The sequence below is a fragment of the Amphiura filiformis genome, chromosome 2, assembly GCF_039555335.1.
Source record: "Amphiura filiformis chromosome 2, Afil_fr2py, whole genome shotgun sequence".
NCBI lineage: Eukaryota > Metazoa > Echinodermata > Ophiuroidea > Amphilepidida > Amphiuridae > Amphiura > Amphiura filiformis.
This window is the reverse complement of record NC_092629.1, coordinates 29,276,437-29,297,015: the sequence shown is the minus strand read 5'-3', so window position 1 is coordinate 29,297,015 and position 20,579 is coordinate 29,276,437. Positions and strand designations below refer to the sequence as shown.

Genomic DNA, 20,579 nt, shown 5'->3' with positions numbered 1-20,579 from the left:
TATCTTCGAGCTTCCCGAAAAGGGCCTTATTGCGATGATGTGCGCGTGTAGCGCAAAAATGGTATTTTACACTATTTTCGCCCATTATCCGGCTGAAAAGGGCTTTATTTTTACAATGTGCGCGCGTATTTTACACTATTTTGGCCCTGAATTTTGCTAGAAAAGGGCTCCTTGCCTTTTTCTTTCCCTTTGCCCTCCTGATTTTCTCTTTCATTTTTTGTCAGAGGGTACTTTTTCTTTCATTTTTTGTCAGGGGGCACTCTGTCCCCTGCCCCACTACTGGCTACGCTACTGACCATATACCCACCCACAATGCATTCTTAAGATGCTTTGTGCTATTTTCAAGGTCAAATTATCCACCGGGTAACTCCTGCAAAGAATCTAAGTTTCTGGGAACCTTCTGGGTAACTCATTTGAAATATATGAGTTTTTGGGGGACTTCCGTATATCTACCCGAAAACTTTTGGATAACTTAATTAGGTATCCGCAAGGTATCCGCTAGCGAGCACTTTCGGATAACTCTGGAAAAGGTACCCGAAAGGTTTCTGATGGCCACCGAATGGTCATCGGGTGATCACCGGGAAACTTTTCTTTTGCTATGGGTATGCTTACATAAACATCTATAGATCTGTTTGCGACGTTTATCGCTGATCTGTTTAGTTATAACGAAATAAAATAGGTTCTTTAAAGTAGGACTACTCTGATTCGGCTGCAAGGCCTAATGGGAAACACTTGGGATGTTTCCAGATAAGGACACTATGCCGGACTGGTTATCAAAAAATGGAGTAAATAGAATACCTTGCCCACTTAAGTGCTAATTGTTACATATCATATTAATGATAGAGAAAAGCATTATGGGAAGTTATCAAATCCATTTTATGATACCATGACGTGAGGCTGTATGAATATGGTTAGGATACAGTTCACTCCATCCAACACGTGTGTGTGCTTCACAGAATGTACTCATAAGATAAGATACGGATTACGCTATAATACAGAACCGAATAATGTCATGACTGTTGGTTGACTTTTATATATCATGGCTGTGCTTCTTAAAAAGTCAGCATTTAAGTCGATGCAAAAACCTCTAGCTGGATTGCCGACCTATGCCATTTTACTTTGGATATTATTGGAACAACTCTTCAACTGTGGTGGTAAGTTCAAGTATTATAACCGTTCGCTGATACTGAACTGGATGATGAAAATATCGCGGCGACTTTACTGCCTTATTTCGATTTCGATGTTGTTAATTTTGTTAATAGACCGAATGATCAAAACAATGTGGTTACTATTTATTCTGATCAATCATTGTCAATGCCATAACATAATCTAAACCTGTAGTTACATCGGGTAGTTTGGTCATGTGCTCATGTATATAAAATGTAGGTAACATTTGATTATCAACTTGTACGCTTCCTGGCTATGCTATTAACGCGTCGAAAGTATCGAAATTGTTGCACCTTATTCGAACAATTCTAATTCGATTACATTTGCTCCTGTTGATATGTCATAAATTACTGTCGTTGCAATATTGTTACTTCCTTCTTTATCATATTATTTAATCCAGACAGAACTACGAGAATAGAACCTTGTCATAACTTGTGTCGATAACATAGATAGATAGCAGCTGCTGTGGGTTATAACGAAGTGGTACTCTATTTTAGAAAGCGTGTAGGCATACGTGTTGTATTACAAATGTTCTTACGCCATTATATCATCTTAGCATACACCGATATACGATATTACCACCAGGATCACTTCGTTAATATTTGCTAGCGCATTATGAAGGACAATTTTAATATAAATAAAGTAATAAATAAAATCTCTTGAAGGTCTTAAAGAATTGTGTCTATCATATTAAGGCATATTGATATAGTTTACAAAGATATAGCTGGGAGCAGCCCATTGCTCTGAATAGAGCCTAAACTACCTGTAATAAACCGTTTGAACGTGATATAATTGGAGATATAATGTTGTCACAATGTTGTCACATTGGGGTTTGATGTGAGATGAGTTGATTGCCTCTTGTATTAGCTTCATAATACATTTAGAGTATTCCGGTTAAAGTTCCGGCTAGAAATGTCTCTCTCTATAGTAGAAAGATATGTTTTGTTCTCATTATAATAGAGACCTTCAAATACGAATTTCACATTTTCACGTGCTTTAGTGCAACTGGCACTTTTAATTTCGTAACTGGATAAATTCATATTCAATTGTGTATGGTTTAAGGAAGAATGGGTTAATGAGGCTAAATAATGAACCCATGAATAACAAGCCCTCAACAAATTGCGTGAGTAAACGGAAATTATTACATATTTTAGAGAGAGAGAGTTGTACTGCATTACGGTTTTATCAAAATATGTTACATATGGATTTTAGCGTTGAAAAGAAATAGAAATACACACAGGCATTATGCTATCAAATTATAGTTTCATAAATTACAAAGGGATAATGTAATATAAATTGATCCATACCTGATGGATATGCGAGAGATAGTTGAGAGCGATGCTGACAATATTTTTAAGTGGCATATAAAATATGTTCTACTTTAAATGTATTATAATAATAGTGACTTTGTCACTAAGAATATATAGAATATATTGCACAAAATACAAAATATGTTTCAATCGAGCGCATATTTTTTATAACATGAAAGAGGGCCATTAAGTAGTATTTTTTTTTATCAGAATGCCTTGTAAATTAAAATATCACATAGAGATTAAATCAAAACTCGATTACTGGTTGACCGGCTGAACCGCGTTCCTTTGTTTAGAACAAATGAAACCAGCTCCAACCGGACGGAACCCGCCGGAACCGGGGTCGACCGCCGATCGAGTTTTTGATTTCATCCATTACCACAATCAAAATTACATTATTGTAATAATGAATTAAAGAAAAAAAAAAAATTGTGCTGTATAGCTAACATGAAACACGATTTACTTTATAAAGAGATTTAAAACAATGCATCAACTATATTAAAATGCTAATTTCGTGACAAAATTAATAAGTTTGGACATAATCAATATATTTGGGACAATTTCTTAAAATTTATATTACATTGACCATGTGATGATGTACGTGCATTTAAAAATGTCCTGTCAGTGTTGTTTGTAACATTTGAAAATATAGACACCCACGGATGAATAGATGACTTTGCTCATCCATCAAATTGGTCATGATTATAACAACAACAGTTAAAAAGAAGAGTGAGGTTGATGAGTGCGCATCGGCATATAATTATATTGCTAATGAGTCCGATCCGTACGCGGAACAATCTCCCACACATAGGTGTAGAATGTAAATGGAGCTACCCATAATAGCTAACTCCATTTGAAATGCGCAGTCCCATGGAGGGATAAGGTCATGTCTTACACGATCTGATCCATGGGGGCCAAATTTGAAAATTGAGTTACTATGATTTTAACCTTATAAAAACATTAAGCTATTATATACTGAAAACACCAAAGGTCTAGCATACTTCGTTCTAAAGTTATGAAGTTTTGTGATGTCTATTTTCTTAAGTATTTTATTGTTTTTTACTCCATATTTTTGCCTTTATCTCAATTTCATATTTGCCGCCTTTGGCCCCCATGCACCAGATCGTGTCACATATGGGGTGTGTGGATATCAACTGCTATATAGCGCTATCTTTGGTATACAGTGTTCTCACAACAAAGGTAATGATTCAGATCATATCGTCACATTTAAAAATAGCTATGCTATCCACAATGTGTAATCTCACAACTTGATGTAATCAAATACCAGTTATTTAGGTTAAGTGAGTTTTAGCACAATTACTCTGAATGGGTTTTTTTTTAAAGAAAGTAATTATTTAGAACTGTGCAAGATATTTTCCATGTGATCTTCTAAGCATTATGTTCAAAATAAGTATATTATGTGACGAAGCTTGTATGCATTTGACGTTTAATATGTTATTGCAATTTCAACGGCATTGCTTTTTCAGCGATGAGTTCAATCAAAACATTGAAGCATTATGATAGAATCGATCCCTGCAGCTTAAGTATGACTTGTTGAATCATATTTTGACAGGTGTTTTTTATCGATGGGTAAGCTTGTCTTGTTGGTGTCATATATGATCCGAATCTATTTTAAAATACTATCAATTCTAAGAGATGACACCTCATTAAGTTTCAGGAATTACTATGTTAACAAAAATGGAAAGGCGTTGTTGTCTTTTGTATGATATTCATCCTGTAAACTCGCCATAACATACGATCTTATCATATGAAATTCGTTAATTGGTTCTCAAACCTGCTTTTTTGACATATTTGTAACGTTTACAGCCAAATGTGTTATGTTTGATAATTAATTTTGTCACAGACATAAATGTCATAATTATGACATTTTTTTTAAGTCCCCATAGAACTACAATTATGTTATATATACAGATAAAAGAGCCGATGTGGTTTCTTTCGCTATACCCGGTGTAGTGTAGTTTCTTTCACTTTACCTTATTATTTCGGCTATTGGACAGAATCTCTTCTGCACTGTTATTACTAATATTATTTCAGCATTTTCAGCTAATATTAAATTCCAATGTTTTGATACTGCATTTTACATACTTGTATATTAAATTTTTATTTGAGACCTGGGAAAAGTCATGTAATAATCTATAAACTTAATGAACCATTGTCGATGCAGTGAACAGCTGCCCTGCCAATTTATGCAATACTTCTCTCAAACAAGATATTAATTGAAATACCAGCATAAAAATAATTAATATGTTGCCAAATTAGAGACCAGCAATTTTAAAACTACTATTGCAAAGAGTGTAGCTGAAGTGTCCGCAATGTTTCTGAGGAACCAGCGGTAGAATTGTTGTAATTTGCTTTTAGCTTCTTTATACTCTGTGTCTAACAATTGACAAAAGCACTGGTCAGGTGAACTTTACTATTGGTTGTTGGCAGGATCCAAAAAGTACTGAAAAAGAAAAAAGTTTACAGTATATGAACTAATTGAACTGAATATAAAAAGCATTAATTGTAATGTTATTGATATTTTAATTTTTTTAAATTAAAATATGTTGTGGTTATCACTTATATATTGCACATAGCAAGACCAATTTTAGAATGTTCTAGCTACGTGTGTGGTGGTGGTGGGATGGGTAAGTGTAGGGTCTGTATATGATGTATGTAGGGATGGGTGAAAAGGTCTTCAGGTGGGTGGAGGAGAGCATGACCTACCCTACCAATTTATGCAATACTTCTCTCAAACAAGATATTAATTGAAATACCAGCATAAAAATAATTAATATGTTGCCAAATTAGAGACCAGCAATTTTAAAACTACTATTGCAAAGAGTTTAGCTGAAGTGTCCGCAATGTTTCTGAGGGAACCAGCGGTAGAATTGTTGTAATTTGCTTTTAGCTTCTTTATATTCTGTGTCTAACAATTGACAAAAGCACTGGTCAGGTGAACTTTACTATTGGTTGTTGGCAGGATCCAAAAGTACTGAAAAAGAAAAAGTTTACAGTATATGAACTAATTGAACTGAATATAAAAAGCATTAATTGTAATGTTATTGATATTTTAATTTTTTTTAAATTAAAATATGTTGTGGTTATCACTTATAATATTGCACATAGCAAGACCAATTTTATAATGTTCTAGCTACATGTGTGATAGTGGTGGGATGGGTAAGTGTAGGGTCTGTATATGATGTATGTAGGGATGGGTGAAAAGGTCTTCAGGTGGGTGGAGGGGAGCATGACCTAGTGGTGCTTTCACTCAAATTTTGGAACAAATAAAGCTGACAAACGAGAGAAATGGTATAATTTTTATCAAAGAGATTCCATGATTTGATATAAGGGGTGTCATTTCCACCCCATGTGCATGATCTTTCTTCAAAGTGGGAACGTCCAAAACGTTCGTTTTGATATGTTATTTGGCTACCTTAATAACCGCAAGACCAAGGATAATATAAGTGCGATTATTAGCTTCCCTGGTTCATTCCCATCATACCCTTCTTAAGCTCTTCAATCGATCCACCAAGTAAACATTGCTTATTAAACAATTATCTACAACACAGACTATTACTGTTTCACTTTGTTAACATTTTTAATAAACAATAATCGCCTACACAGATTAGATATTAACATTTTTGTTCTTTCACTTCTGTTAATTATCACCACGTGGTAATTTACCATAGGGTCATTTAAATAATAAATAAAATGTAAAACTCGGATCTTTTAATTAAAAAAACAAGTACAATATATTGGGTTGAACTATGTTCTTTGAAAACAAATAACTTACACGTTCTTATTAGGTAAAGATAAAGCTAAAAATAATTAATGCAACGATTTTTCTATTTGATTTGACATGGGTAACTTTAAAGGACAAGTCACGTACCTTGGGTCATGACCCCTTTCAAAGCAAATTACTTAATATAATCAAGTCTCACAAATGCTCTTTTAGAATGTTTAAAACATAGGCAACACTAATGTGATAACGAAACTAATATAATGTACGTTAATATAGTACATGGAATATAAAGGTATATAGGGGCTTTGCCCTCTGAAGTAAAAATGTTCCGTGTATCATATTATTAACAGGCGGTTTTTTCATACTCATTCAACCAGTCCTAAAGTTTGTGTATCTCATTAAATTTAGTCATCATTATCTATTTTATAAACTGACGGTGTTATCATACTTTCACTGAAGATAAACAACAGCCTTGTCCGAGAAAACTTTTCACAAATATGTTATATTTTAACTTTCCAAAGAACATTTGAGCCAAGAATGACAATGATCAAGTGCTTATACAGCTTTATGAGTGATGTTTGATATCATGTAACATTGAAGTTTTAAAATATTTGAACTTTGCATTACCATTTCTTGGAAATATTCCAAAAACATTAATGTGTGTGAGAAAACTTTTAGCCAGCTGGAATTCTTTATGCAATAATTCTTTGTACAATAATTATATCAACATTAACGTAAAACGATAGTACCTAGCATCATCTTACATGCAAGCTTTAATTTTTAATATCGTGCAGTTTTTCGAATTTGAACAAAACCTAATTTGCAAGAAACATGTTGTTTAAGAAGAATGAAAATGATTCATCGAACAAAATATAAAGCCCATTGACAGTTAACCGCTAGCGCTTTCAAACTTGGAATAAAGTGAATTGACGCATGCGTTATGTATCAACCAACTCATGTACAATTAGCATATAATATACATAATAAGATTTCTCGACTTATGTCCACATTCAATCACTCGGTACTTTTTTCTGGGACACCCTGTAGATGATTATTTTTGTCATTATATTGTAAAAATGCAGCTATATGGTTTGGTTTTCAAAGAAGGGCACTTACGAACCAGTCATTTATATTACGTATTCAATATGCTACTAATACAGCAATCGAATGAGATATAGAGTACGCCAAATGTGGGCACATTTTCCGTAAAAGGCAATTTCATACATCTTCTGTGCAAGGGTTTTGTACACAAATTATTAATGCCACTTTTCTCCAGGTGTACCGTGGAATTGTCATGATTTTGTTGCAATTTAAATATACTTTTAATTGAATTAAACATACATTTAATTTAATTAAACATACTTTTAATTAAATTAAATTACACCGGTTAGACCACTGAGCCAACATACCAAGCCGATAATATTAAATGCAGAATATTAAAAAAAAAACAGCTACTTTATGGCTTAAGAATATGAGGGCGCTATTCAACCCGTGAAAAGTAAAACATTAGCTCCGAGGCAATACCCCTAAGCTATTTACGTTTTATTAACAGAACTAAGTTAAAATTTATGTGAAATTCAGGAATTCTTCCATGCACAACACAGTTTACTGATAAGATTAGATATATATACTATACTTTGGCAAAGCTGTTTTTATGACATAAAAATGTCGACACTTTTGATAAATATGGGCCTTTAATTATATTACAACTTGAATTAAACGCTTGGTTACAGCTCGTTACTTCATATGTCAATCAAACAGTCCAACGAACCTGTCCTATGTGCACTAAATTATATTAAATTGAATCTATGCTATAATTAGCCAATTCTCTCGAGGTAAGTGTACATTGTATTCATGCAAAAATATGCTTGTCACGAAACTAATTAAATCCACCCCTTGGGTCATGCAGTCGCAATCATTGCTCTCTTAATGTAAAATAGTGTTTAAAGAGTTTAATAGTGATCCAAGGGACAACTTGCCAAAGAAAGAAACTTACAAGTGTTAAAAAATGGGGAACTAGAATAATCGTCCAAAGTGGATACTATTATGTTAGTACACATTTCTACATTTTGTAAATCATTGACAACAGCTACAACATGATAAATTTATAATAACGCCAATCTGCAATATTGTTCAAAGGCGCTGTTAGGCAGACACAAGAAATAAAATCTGGTAGGATTGCTGGAGCAGATGATATTTTAGCAGCTTCTTGAAAAACCAACAGTCTGATGATTCGTATTAATGGCCTTGATTAAAGGTAATGAAACAAGACCCGAAAAATGAGATTTCAGCTGTAGCGATCGATTCCACTGTTTAAAAATGTATTGGTTGAACTCGGAAATTGCTGAAACTGTTGAACGTATTAAAGGCCCATTCAGTGATTTGCTCATCCGGACGATCGTAAAAATCATCAAAATTCAGATTTTGGTACCTTTGTAATTGGCATAGATGTGCTAACATAGCCTGCTAGTGGTTCGGTCGAAAGCCGTGTATTTTAGACAAAATAAAGCATTTGCATGATTCTGGACTTTTGATACTGACAGTACAAAAAGTCCGACTCGAGATCGAAAGAAGCTCACTCTCCACGTACCAACACGCGTTGCGTATTGTTTCTACTACTTATTACATCAGTAGCTACTATTTTAAACAAAATACACAATTTTAACTGTTTTTCATATTTGAATTGACCGTTAGTTTGCCTCGGTGACCTTTAACATGTTTAATTGCTTATTTTGTTTTCTACTACAAAAATTAAGCGTCTGTTTTAAATCAATTTAGACTCTACTTCCCCGTGTTAGAAACACTGGACTAGGAAGTTTTTCCAGTCGATTGGTGGCGCACTGTACGAAAATCTCGATTTTCTCGAGTCGATCTGAGTTGAAGTAGAAAACCTTTCTAAAACTTCTGTTTTTTGACTAATTTGTCGATGTATTCAGGGGAAAAGTGGTTTAATGAAATTCTGTAGACTTATTCTTTATTTCTAAGCAACTCGGACAATTTTCCATTTTTTTAAATGTTCCTGTGAAATCACTGAAAGGGCCTTTAAACGTACAATAAAATACCGTATAACAAAATGTATAGGTGCTTGATCCCAGAATATAATATTACATCATTGATCATTTGTTTAGAAAAAACACATTTCGCATTTTGACTTAAGTATGTATTCGAAAACAAAGATCGACTAGACCAAAGGTCAATCATCTTATATCCCGATTCTTGTAACCGATTTCTTGTCTCGATATGGTGTAAGTTATGTGACCATATTCTTTATGGGAATTCTTTCTGAGGGGGAAAGTGGGGACCGTCGTTTGTCATAAACGGACTAAAAACGAGTACATTGCCCACAAAAGTGCTAATTTAATGTTGCATATCATATATATTTTTAGTGACTGAAGCATTTTGGAAAGCCATTTTATGATACCATGGCGTGAGGCTGCATGAATATGGTTAGAAAACAATACACTCCATCCAACACGTGTGCGTGCTTCAGAGACTGTGAAGTAGTAAGATAATATACGGAGAACGCTGTAACAGAGAACCCGAACAATGCCATGACTATTGGTTGAATTTTATACATCAAAGTCGATGCAAATTCCGCTAGCTGGATTGTCGATCTATGCTCTTTTATTTGGGATATTATTGGAGCAACTATGCAACACTGTTGGTAAGCTCAATTATGTTATAACTGTAATACGGGACTTGATGATGAATACATTGTCCAAAATTGGTTGATTCCGCCCCAGAAATTCACTTGCCCCCTGCCCCCCTGCCCCCGAAAAAAAAACCTGGTGCCGCCACTGATATTTACTAGAAAACTTATATTAATTGGCTAGTTAAACACGTCGTGGTGGCCATGGTTAGAGCGTCCGCCTCACGATCGGGAGGTCGCGGGTTCGAATCCCGGCCGCGCCATACCAAAGGCTTTAAAAATGGTACCTACTGCCTTCTTGTCAGGCGTTCGGCATTGGAAGAATGGAGTAGGGAAAGTTAAACACGTGGATACCAGTGGACTAACCCCCTGCTGTAGATTTTCTGCTTGCAGACATGTGGCCTAGGGTTATGAAACGGATATAGGCGCTGCCCAATGGGCCGAAAGGCTTGGGTAGGATTTAACTTTTTTAAACATGTCGAAAATACTAAAATTTATTTGATTAATTAAATGAATGTTGTAAAATACCAATGTAAAATAAGTTATTCATTTTTTTCTATGATTTATTACTTCCTTAAATTCGAATTCAGACAGAAAATGTGACTCTGTAGAAATCCCCTTAGGATGCCATACATGTGCCAATAACGATAGATTGATAGTTGCTTTTGGGCTAGCATACATGTTTAGCCATGTGGTGATATGTCCCGTTCTAATGACATGCCGTAAAACCTCGTCTACAAGTATATATAGTATTTTACGGATGAAAGCTTACTTAATAGCTTTCATCATAAGCATTCTATATGCTTGTAGACGAGGTTTTAAGGTATAACCCCCGCCATATACTGATATATATGATATCCGGATATGATATCACCATCATGATCGCTTCGTGCAGATTGCTAACATAGTAAAAAAACAATTATAAGGCCAATAAACATGATAAATAAATAAATTTAAACATCATCCCATGCAGGTGTCCAATCTATAAAGAACTCGTTGTAATGAGCCCGTCGAGAAGGGAATCGCGCTGCCTTTTTTGCAACAGTGGCCCCGTTAAGCAATTATGTTTCGGAATTTATGTAGCATAGCAATTGAGTAATATGATATGTTACATATTTTGTCGCTGATATGCCATGTATCTCCTCTAAAACATTATTATTACGCATAATAACGCGAATCACTGTGTGTTACTCGATGTACAGAATCATATTTAAGATTCATGACTTTAATTATCATTAGTTTTCGTTAACATTAAATTTGTCAACGCATACACTGAGAAATCGTTGTTTCCCTGTGTTGTGATCAGATAAGACCAATCGGCATTGTAACTTCCGGTTCTTGAGAGTTTGGGGACACTTTGACATATCGGAGAAATTGCTGTAAATGTGTAATTATTATTCACCCATTTATTATTGTGATAAGGTTATTATTTAACAATATTTCAAATATTTATTTTATGAATAATCATATTTTTTAAACATTTTTTTTTTATTCTACATGTAGTAAAGCATTTTAAATAATATTTTGTACGCACAAAATCAATTTTCCTGAAAGGTCAGGGGGCAAAGTGTCCAAAATTGCAAAACTGTCCCACAATGCATTGCAAGTTTCAATGTCGATTTGGCCTATAATTGCGTGAGTAATAACAATCACATTTGTTGAAATTTTTTTATTTAAAAAAAGAGTTGGAGCGCATTTTTGATTTTAGTAAAACATTTTGAATACTATTTTGAACTCGCACAAAATGCATTGCATTGCGAATTGTATGATTTGTATTAAAACGCAAAGCGCGGATCTTTTGATTAAAAGAAAGTACAGTAAGTCACCCCTCGGGATATGACGCCTTTCAAAGCAAGTCACGAAAACACCCTTACGTCTTTCGAATGCTCCTTTGTGTTTAAAACATAGGCAACACGAATGTAATACCTGTAGTGGGTATATAAGGGCTTTGTCCTCGTGAAGAAAATTGTTATGTATATCGTATTTATTCCACATTGACAGCGGTTGATAGTGTAATTCTTCTTTAATACACAATAATTGAGTTTTTATTCCCTTTTAATCGGACGGTGCTTATGGAAATTTGCCATAAACGTTTAGCTAGAAAACATGCATACTATGTATAATGATTGATTATTGTGAATATGGAAAATGTAAATTATTCTAAAATTATATCATTTTCTTTGGTAGAAGTATCATTCGAACAGATATCTGTTGAATTATAAATGCAGCATCTCTAAGTTATATTCAATATAAATACTGCATTTTTTCTTGCCAGATAGGTGCTTTTTTGAAGCTTTTGAATCAGTCCCTCCAATACATTAACTACATGTAATGTACATAGCGGATGTTCTGCTCCCAAAGTAAAAAAAACAGATGCTACGAGAATCATGTGGTGAATCCTCAAAATGGTCTACCAAAAATCGCTTACCACTTTCAACATGCCAAACAATCTACCCACTCCCTTCGTAATGCCAACAAATCTTTGGCCATTACACATGGCAGATTTTGGTGAACCTTATTAAAACCTGCAGATCTCTAAATATGTGATGCGGGCGCAGCGGGCATAATATTTGTACGTTTTCAGCCATTTTTAGACGATAAAATAACAGAAGAATATCTGTGTCAGGAATTGCTTGCCCCAATATTAACCTGCAAAATGACTTGCTCCGTCTATACTTCACCATCCCAGGGCACACATCACTGCACCACCTCAATACTTGGGGATGCAATTTAATGTTCGTGATCCACCCAACCTTGTTCCGTCAAAGAGTTAGGTGTAAAATTATGTAGTTGGTGAAAACACCGTTTCAAGAGTATTGCCACTGTTTAGCAAAATACTGATGCAAAAACGCATACAAGGACGTGTGTGTGTGGCTAAAATAGGGACAAAATACCCTTTCGGTCATGATCACTAACACCGATCGTAGAGCTTTATTGCTATAGTCACAATAATTGCGCTAAAGCTTTGCACTCAGGCTTAATGAACACGGACACAAATGCTGTCATAACATCATTGACATTGATCTTAGATAAGTACCCCTGCCTTAAACGTACCACAGTGATTGGAAATTCTGATAGACGATGGTGAGTTTAATGTTGATCTAGGCAATTACACTTGGAGAGACGCAGAAAATAAGACAGATAATTGTACCATATGTGAATATACTTAATACAGCGCCCATAGTGGGTTTATAAATGTTCAATTGGGCAGTAATGCTTTACCGGTATAATGCACATTCAACATACATACAGCTGTTAGGTGTTGAAGTAACCACTTCAGAATGTAACAGCAAGTCTAGCTGCTCATGTATATGATAGCAAAATGTATTAGTGCGTGATATGGCCGAGGTGTTAGTTGCTTCACATATTGCCTACCGGCTGGCCTTGTGTCTACAACTCTGTAAATGTTTCATAGAAGACTGATAGCATGATCAATTATTAGGGGCTACCTAATGTTGCTAAGATTCTACCAGTAAAGCAGGATGTGAAGAATGTACAAGATATGATATGTAAAGGTCAGTATAATGTTAAACAGCCCACCTTTATGGAAAATGTGTTCGCTTCGAAGGAATTTTAGCTGAATTGCCATTGAAATGCCGCTCTGAAATAATCAAAAGTCAACGAATCAATCAATGGATCAATCAACCAATCAATCGATCATTCAATGAATCAAGCAAGCAATCAGTCAAGATTGATAAATTCCTTACCATAATTACGCCCCCTATATGGGATATAACATCTCGTGAAGGCACGTGAGTAATTATCAAAGATAAGTGACATCTCACTGACACTTGCAGTATTCGCATTGCATTAGTTATAATTTAAATTCCAACGATTGCGATAATTACATTTCACTCATATAGAAATCAGAATACTGCCTAAATACGGGTTGTATCAAAATGATTGGCACTCATCCGTTTTAATGTTTCTTAAAAAGCCTGTTTCTCTAAATGTAACATTGGATTCTCTTGAAATTGTCACAGTCTATAGTTTAGTGACCATTTATAACATTTACGTACAAATTAGGCACTTCTTGTGTTGCATTGAAACCACACGCTTGTTGATAATTAGTGGAAAATATTCGGAGCAATCATTTTGATACAGCCTGTACGTGTTACACATGGCAATGGTTTATATTGAACACTAATTGAATTACTTCATGAATTCATGTTCTATCATGTTGCTGGACAGACATTTTGTGTAATGTGCAACATGAAGAGTACAACACAGAATTGTTATATGTTCATAGAGTGTGGCGTTAACCCTGGTCTTACATGCATGTGTTCTGGTTATAGGCTTTACTTGCGGGGTTCATACCCCCTCCCCCCGTAAAATTATACCCCGTTATGCTGTTAGATTGTGTACAAATCGAAATGTATGGATATCTTCTATCCTGTGATTACGTGAGTGTGCCCTAACAAAATTGGGAAAACTCGCTATAATAAAACTGCAATATTGGCTAAATGGAAATAGATAAAGTTTGATATCATAATTAGTTAAGAGCAGAGAATTAGCTTGACCTCTCCATTTCCCAACCATCTGCAAAGTTATCGACTACCATACTATCAGGTAAGGTGGTGAGTCCAAACATGTCCTAAAATGAAGGCTTTAGGTTAACCCAAGTCCCCTGGGCGCTATTTTGAGTGTGTTAATGCACCGGAAAAATGAGCTAAAATATTACGGGGTACAACTCTTCCCGTTGTGCTAATGTTCATATTCTTGTGTGGGTTTGTGAATGGGTGTGTGAATGTGATGATGAGATTGTGTGTGTGCTTACGTGAATGGTGCACACCGACATCACCTGGCTAATAATTACTTTGTCAGCAGAGGCACTAAAATAAATACCCGGGATCGATACAAGTGAATTTGCTATGCACGAGTTTGATATGAGAAGAAACTCTTTGGATACCGGGGTAGAAAATGATGAATATCTCCCGTAAATGATTTCGTATAAAGAAACCAGATGTGGTTCCTTGCAGTTGAATATATATTTTGAACAGATATGATAGTCGTTAGCTTGCGTCTTGAGAGAGTAGCTCGCGTCTTGAGTCAAAAACTGACAATAATTCTGATTTATATGTGCCGAATTATATAGCGCAGTGTATAGGCCTAAAAGCATATGACCTATGGCGTACCACGCTCGAATGACACACAGCGAGGTCAGTCACCGCGCTAATCGGGGCTATTGTCAGTAGCCTTAATCAGATGTCCTTCGGCCCATTATGCGACTCAAAACTATTAAGCAGGTCGATACAAAATGGCCATGCGTGGCGGTGGATTCAACCTACCATGGCGATTTCTGCCATGAAGATATCGGGGCGATGACACTGTGTGGTGCATTGTCTTTGGTTATGTGCGCGAGACACATAGATGGTGAAAGTCTTTTAGTTTCAATTTGAATGTATAATTTTATACAACGTTGAGTAGGGGAACTTTATTAATCAGTGGGCGAAAAGCAGTCGTCTTACTATATAGTCTCCAATGAATCGGCCTGGAAATCAAAATCATTTCTGAGTCGTCATGATCATTTACAAAGGGGCAAGGCCAAGATGAACCACTAACTGAATGTCTGGGAAATAATGAGAGGGAATTATGATATCCTTTATCTTGCCATTTCTGGGATACGTTCCCAATAAATCCGGAACATGGTCGATTTACCTTTTGACGTTTGGGATTTTGTATGGAACACCTTTTTTAATATGTTAAAACGGTTTATTGAATTTGTTGACTCGTTTCATTTTCAATCTCGTTTCAATGTTCCAACCCCCCCCATTATTATGGATTTAGCAATATTGACGCTTTATTCCTTATTTATGCAAACAAAAGAAAAAAGACAAGAAAGGATTTCAACAACGTATGTCATGTCGTGCTTCAACAGAAGCGTAGAGGTTTTTACGGAACTGTAATTCTGAAGTTCAAACTAATTAATGAAGTGAGCATGGACAATATAAACTCAGTGCATGACTCATAAAATCGAAGTTATGGTAAAGAAAAGGTAGTCCGGAAGACAAAATTCCGTCAATTTACCTTTTCCCTCCATTCTCTGTATAAGTGCTTTGCCACCCGTTGTCTGGAAAGTATAAATGGTTCACTTGTTGTTGTACTATTATAGATGCTAGTCTATACTCACACCATGAAGCCTGTTAATTCAATATGATAATATAATGCCACGAGAAGGGAACACATATAAGTAAGTGAAGTGTAGGTAAAGGGAGGACAAATGTTAAGGCACATGTCTAAGTGCCTAAAAAACGCCAATGTCCGTAGTTAAATTTGTAGTTGAAACAAAAAGTAATTCATTTCACATTGATAGAAAATAAGCATTTGCATATCGTTAATGCCTCTATTAACTTCACAGAAAAAATATTGAGCCTATTGAGTAATGTCCCCGGTGACTTAGCTAAATTTACACTTGCATGCTATCACCGTACTCAGAGCTATTCTCATACACCATACTTTTAGCCAAATTCATGTAACTTATTCTGCTTTGTATTTATCATCAATTTGTCATGAGAGGACACATACTTACCCTCCGCGTACCCTTTGACCCCAAGCTATGATCAAATCTTATGAAGGTTTAATCAGTGTTTCGTCTCACACTATTGCCATCAGTATGTACTGTGGTACTATTTAATATACGATCCGTTTTCAAATTGATCGTTCTTGTCAATCGCAGAGCACTACAGTATATCAGATGTACCACCTGATATAAGTAAAGAAATTATTTTCTGCAGATTTGACCTTTCAGTCGACTCAACCTGGATTCTGTTTTTTGAATTATTAAGCAAGAGCTTTTTCAGCAGCAGCAACCCTTTTCCGTTGCATTTTCACCTGCAGACACTAAGACACTATTGAATTGTCTGAAGAGACTTGACGCTCCAAAAGGAAATGATGAAATAAACTTTAAATAACTTTGCGAATAACCTGCCGCAGCCGGCGGGTAAGATTTATTGTGTTGGAGACTTTCAATATGTCTCCCATCAAGATCAATTATGGGGATTACAAGTCATTGAATTTGTCTTAAATCTCGAGGCGCAGTTCAATAACATCAAACATTTTGCATCAGATAATGACCTTGTGTTATAGAAGACGAGTGCTGTGCACATTGATCGAATGTTTTCTGGTTTAATTGAATTAATAGGACATGCGATTCCTGAACAATTTCTGCTGCAGGTTTAATGTACATATCCGTATTTTGCAAGAGCCTTCACCATTACACTCCAAAAATCATCACGTGCAATATATCCTCCTCACACCTCTACTGACATCCACCCATACCAACACAAAACCTTGCAAGTCGATTTCACGTTCTGATTTTTGCCCAATGTGTAATACTTTTAATTGTACGAAACAAAACCAATTTTCCCCGAAGCAAGCAATTTGGAATTGGAACAGGGGCCACACGGTAGATAGAAGATACCTAAGTTTTGCAACGCAAACTGGGAATACATTCAATACGACCACATGTCAAATGGCATAGGAAATTCACCTTTTGGTCTGCCCTCCTTATGATTCGATAGTGTTACAAAATACGTGTATATATTTGCATAAGATAATTGCACCCTGTTGTTCAATCAAGTGCCGCTGAAACAGATATCCTCTCTGCCTTCGGTTAAGAATAGAGAAAAAAAAAACTTTATGACTGACAGGACGTCAGCCTCGTCATTCCCGAAGGAATTGCTGTAATAGTTAACGACCTATCTTTTTCGAAACGTAAAAACCCCACGGTCCAGAGAGCTTGGAGCATGTCGAAATTTGTTTGATGCGTAATGAAGAAGAATTCCTAACACAGCAGAAAAACAAACAATAACAACAACAAAAACACAATACAATAAAGTCAAGAATCGAAATTTGTTTTTATTCAATCTCTTTAGCTTTTTCTATAACATGAAATCTCGAAGTATGTTAATAATACTTAAATCAATTACAATTTCAGTGAAATGCCTGGTTACGGTTAATTACCCCACTTAAATTATAATTTCCAATGAACCTGACCCATTGCCAATCCTCACTCCACATTGAAAGAGTCCTTCAAGAATGACCTCGGCTAGGGAGGAGCATGTTCGGCGAAGCCGAATAACGAGGCCGAAGGCCCACGCTGGCCTGGAATGGGTATATAGTTTTAAACTTCTCAAGCCGAGAGTCATTTTTGAAGGACTACATTGAAAGCGAATGATCATTTGCCTATCGTTACTGCCTCTGTTCACTTCACCAAATATAAATGTATATTGAGCCTGTTGAGTAATGTCCAGTGAAGTTATTTTTGCAGATGTGACCTTTCAGTCGACTCAACCTGGGTTCTGTCAAGTTTTTTGAATTATTAAGCAAGAGCTTTTACAGCAGCAGCAACCATTTTCCGTTGCATTTTCACCTGCAGACACTAAGACACTATTGATTTGTCTGAAGAGACTTGACGCTCCAAAACAAAATGATGAAAGAAACTTAGAATAACTTTGCGAATAACCAAAAGTCTAGGCCCATGTGTATTCTGGACAAAAGACTACAAGTTCGATATCTAAAATGTGAGGACTAATAGGTGTTACAAAATATCAACCCTGTCATTTCCAAAGGATATGCTAAGTATTATAACGACCTGTTATTTTCGAACTGTAAAAACATCACGGTCCAGGAAGCCTTAAATATATTGACATATTTTCTCTAAAACAGAAGAATCAGACAAAAAACACACCCATGTTCAGGACCAAAACATTCTATATTTTGCGTTATGTTCAAGTTCAGTTTTTTCTACGTTAACTAAAACGTAATGGGGAAATCTTGAAACATGTTATTAATTAATTTATATCAAGCATAAGAACGTGTGATTAATGCTAGTTACTCCATTTAACTTCCAAACAGCCTGTCCCATGTGCACTAAAACGGGATCAAATTGAAACTATGCTACTCTTGCCTATATCTCTCGAGCATAAGTATTAAAATATCAAAAATGGAAATAAATATGTGAGTCACGAAGCAAGTCAATTCGGCCTCTAGGGAATATGATGGTCATTTTCAAATTTAAATCACATTCCTTTGGAGTCATCTATACCATGTATACTGCGCCAAAAAGTATCCTTACACTGTTCTCCCTTGGGCCTCAAGGAAGAACAGATGATTAATTGTGTTTTCAACTGATTGAGTGTCCCAGGTTAAAGAAGAAATAAAACAAACAAACAAACAACAATATTTGGGTAAATTTATTTGTTTAATAGATGTACTATCTAATCCGGCAAACTATGACACCCATTTAATCCAATGTGACTTCAAGAAGCAAAGTTACAAGCATTTGATAAGACGAAGTTCCAATTTTAAAAGTGACAAACCGACATATTTAAAAATCCACAGACATCTAGTGAATGGAAAACTGACGAATAAAATGAAAATTATGAAACGTACAGAGAAGTAAAAACTAAAATAAAAACTGCTTTAAATAAAACTTCATTGAATAAACTGTGTTGTCTCTTCGTTACGCTTGTTGGAATCTTTTCGCCTAGTTGTATATGCCAGTTTGTCACTTATTGCTTATTACTTTACTTCTTGAGGGGTGGGATTCAATGGGGTGTCATAATGAGCAGGATTAGATAACTAGTACGTTTTAAACAAATATTTACCCAAATATGGTTCAGTTTTGAAATAAGGATTTTTTTTCAAGTGTAAGGATACCTTTTGGCGCAGTATTGCAATTGGGGAGCAATACAATCATGCATAGAATGGTGTGCATATTGTGTAATATACGCGAAGATTATACCGTATAATTCTAAATGCGTAGACCATGAAACAAAAATAGTAGGACTTGCTTTATAACTCCGTACAGACTAGCAAATCAAAGCATGTTTCTCCAAGGACCTACCGGAATTTAAAAAATATAAAAAAGCTCTCTCTCCACTGACATTTTAAATTCTGGTACCAAATTATGTACATTCATACAGTGATTACAGATTAATTAATCTCATTCATACGACTTCAACAAGACGAAATTACACATAAATACACAGAAACCTGGCAAAATGCAACCCAACAAGTCATAATTAAACTCCAGTAATCAATTATATATATACAGCCACTGAAATTAATGATGTTTCGGTTTGAACTCAGGTATCTCAGGAAAATCACATTAAAAGTATCATGCACAACTCTGAATGATAACTCTATTAGGAAAACACACACACACACACACACACACACACACACACACACACCCCCCCCCCCCATACACACACAAACACCATAATTATGTTAAAACTCAATTATCCTAAAAACCTGACATTCGTGTACATTAAGTGCAGATCTGGCATGTACAAATTCAGGATAAACATTTATTTATCTAACAATTTGTTATAAAATATCGGAATCATTTTTATGCGTTAAAGAAGAAATAAATAAAATAAATAAATCATTGCCCTTGTTCAAATGGAATATAAATAAAATAGATTATGGGTTCAAACCGGATTATCAGTGCTTTTCTTTGCTTTCCACACTTGCTGTCGCATAATTTATAAGTCAAGTATAAGTTATCTAAATGTTAAGATACGATTCTACATCTGTCATCTATAAGGCACGAGAACGTTGAATATTGCATGACTACATCGCTATAACCATCGCGACGTGTTGAAACATACAACATCGTACTACTACTATGTTATGGATGACGCTATCATATGTGATGCGATCAAGCAAAATCAGTCGGAACTCGGAAATATTAATTTTCAGT

The 20,579-nt window shown here is 35.3% G+C and overlaps 1 protein-coding gene across 1 annotated transcript in view; it reads left to right on the top strand.

Moving 5' to 3' along the window:
• Positions 1–950: 950 nt before the first annotated feature.
• LOC140146062 (neuronal acetylcholine receptor subunit alpha-3-like) overlaps positions 951–20,579 on the top strand; it is a 141,307-nt gene continuing 121,678 nt past the window's right edge. Inside the window, exon 1 of the mRNA XM_072167807.1 lies at positions 951–1,154. Coding sequence (XP_072023908.1) covers positions 1,040–1,154 — 115 coding nt within the window. The 5' untranslated portion in view covers positions 951–1,039. The remainder of the gene's footprint in view (positions 1,155–20,579) is intronic.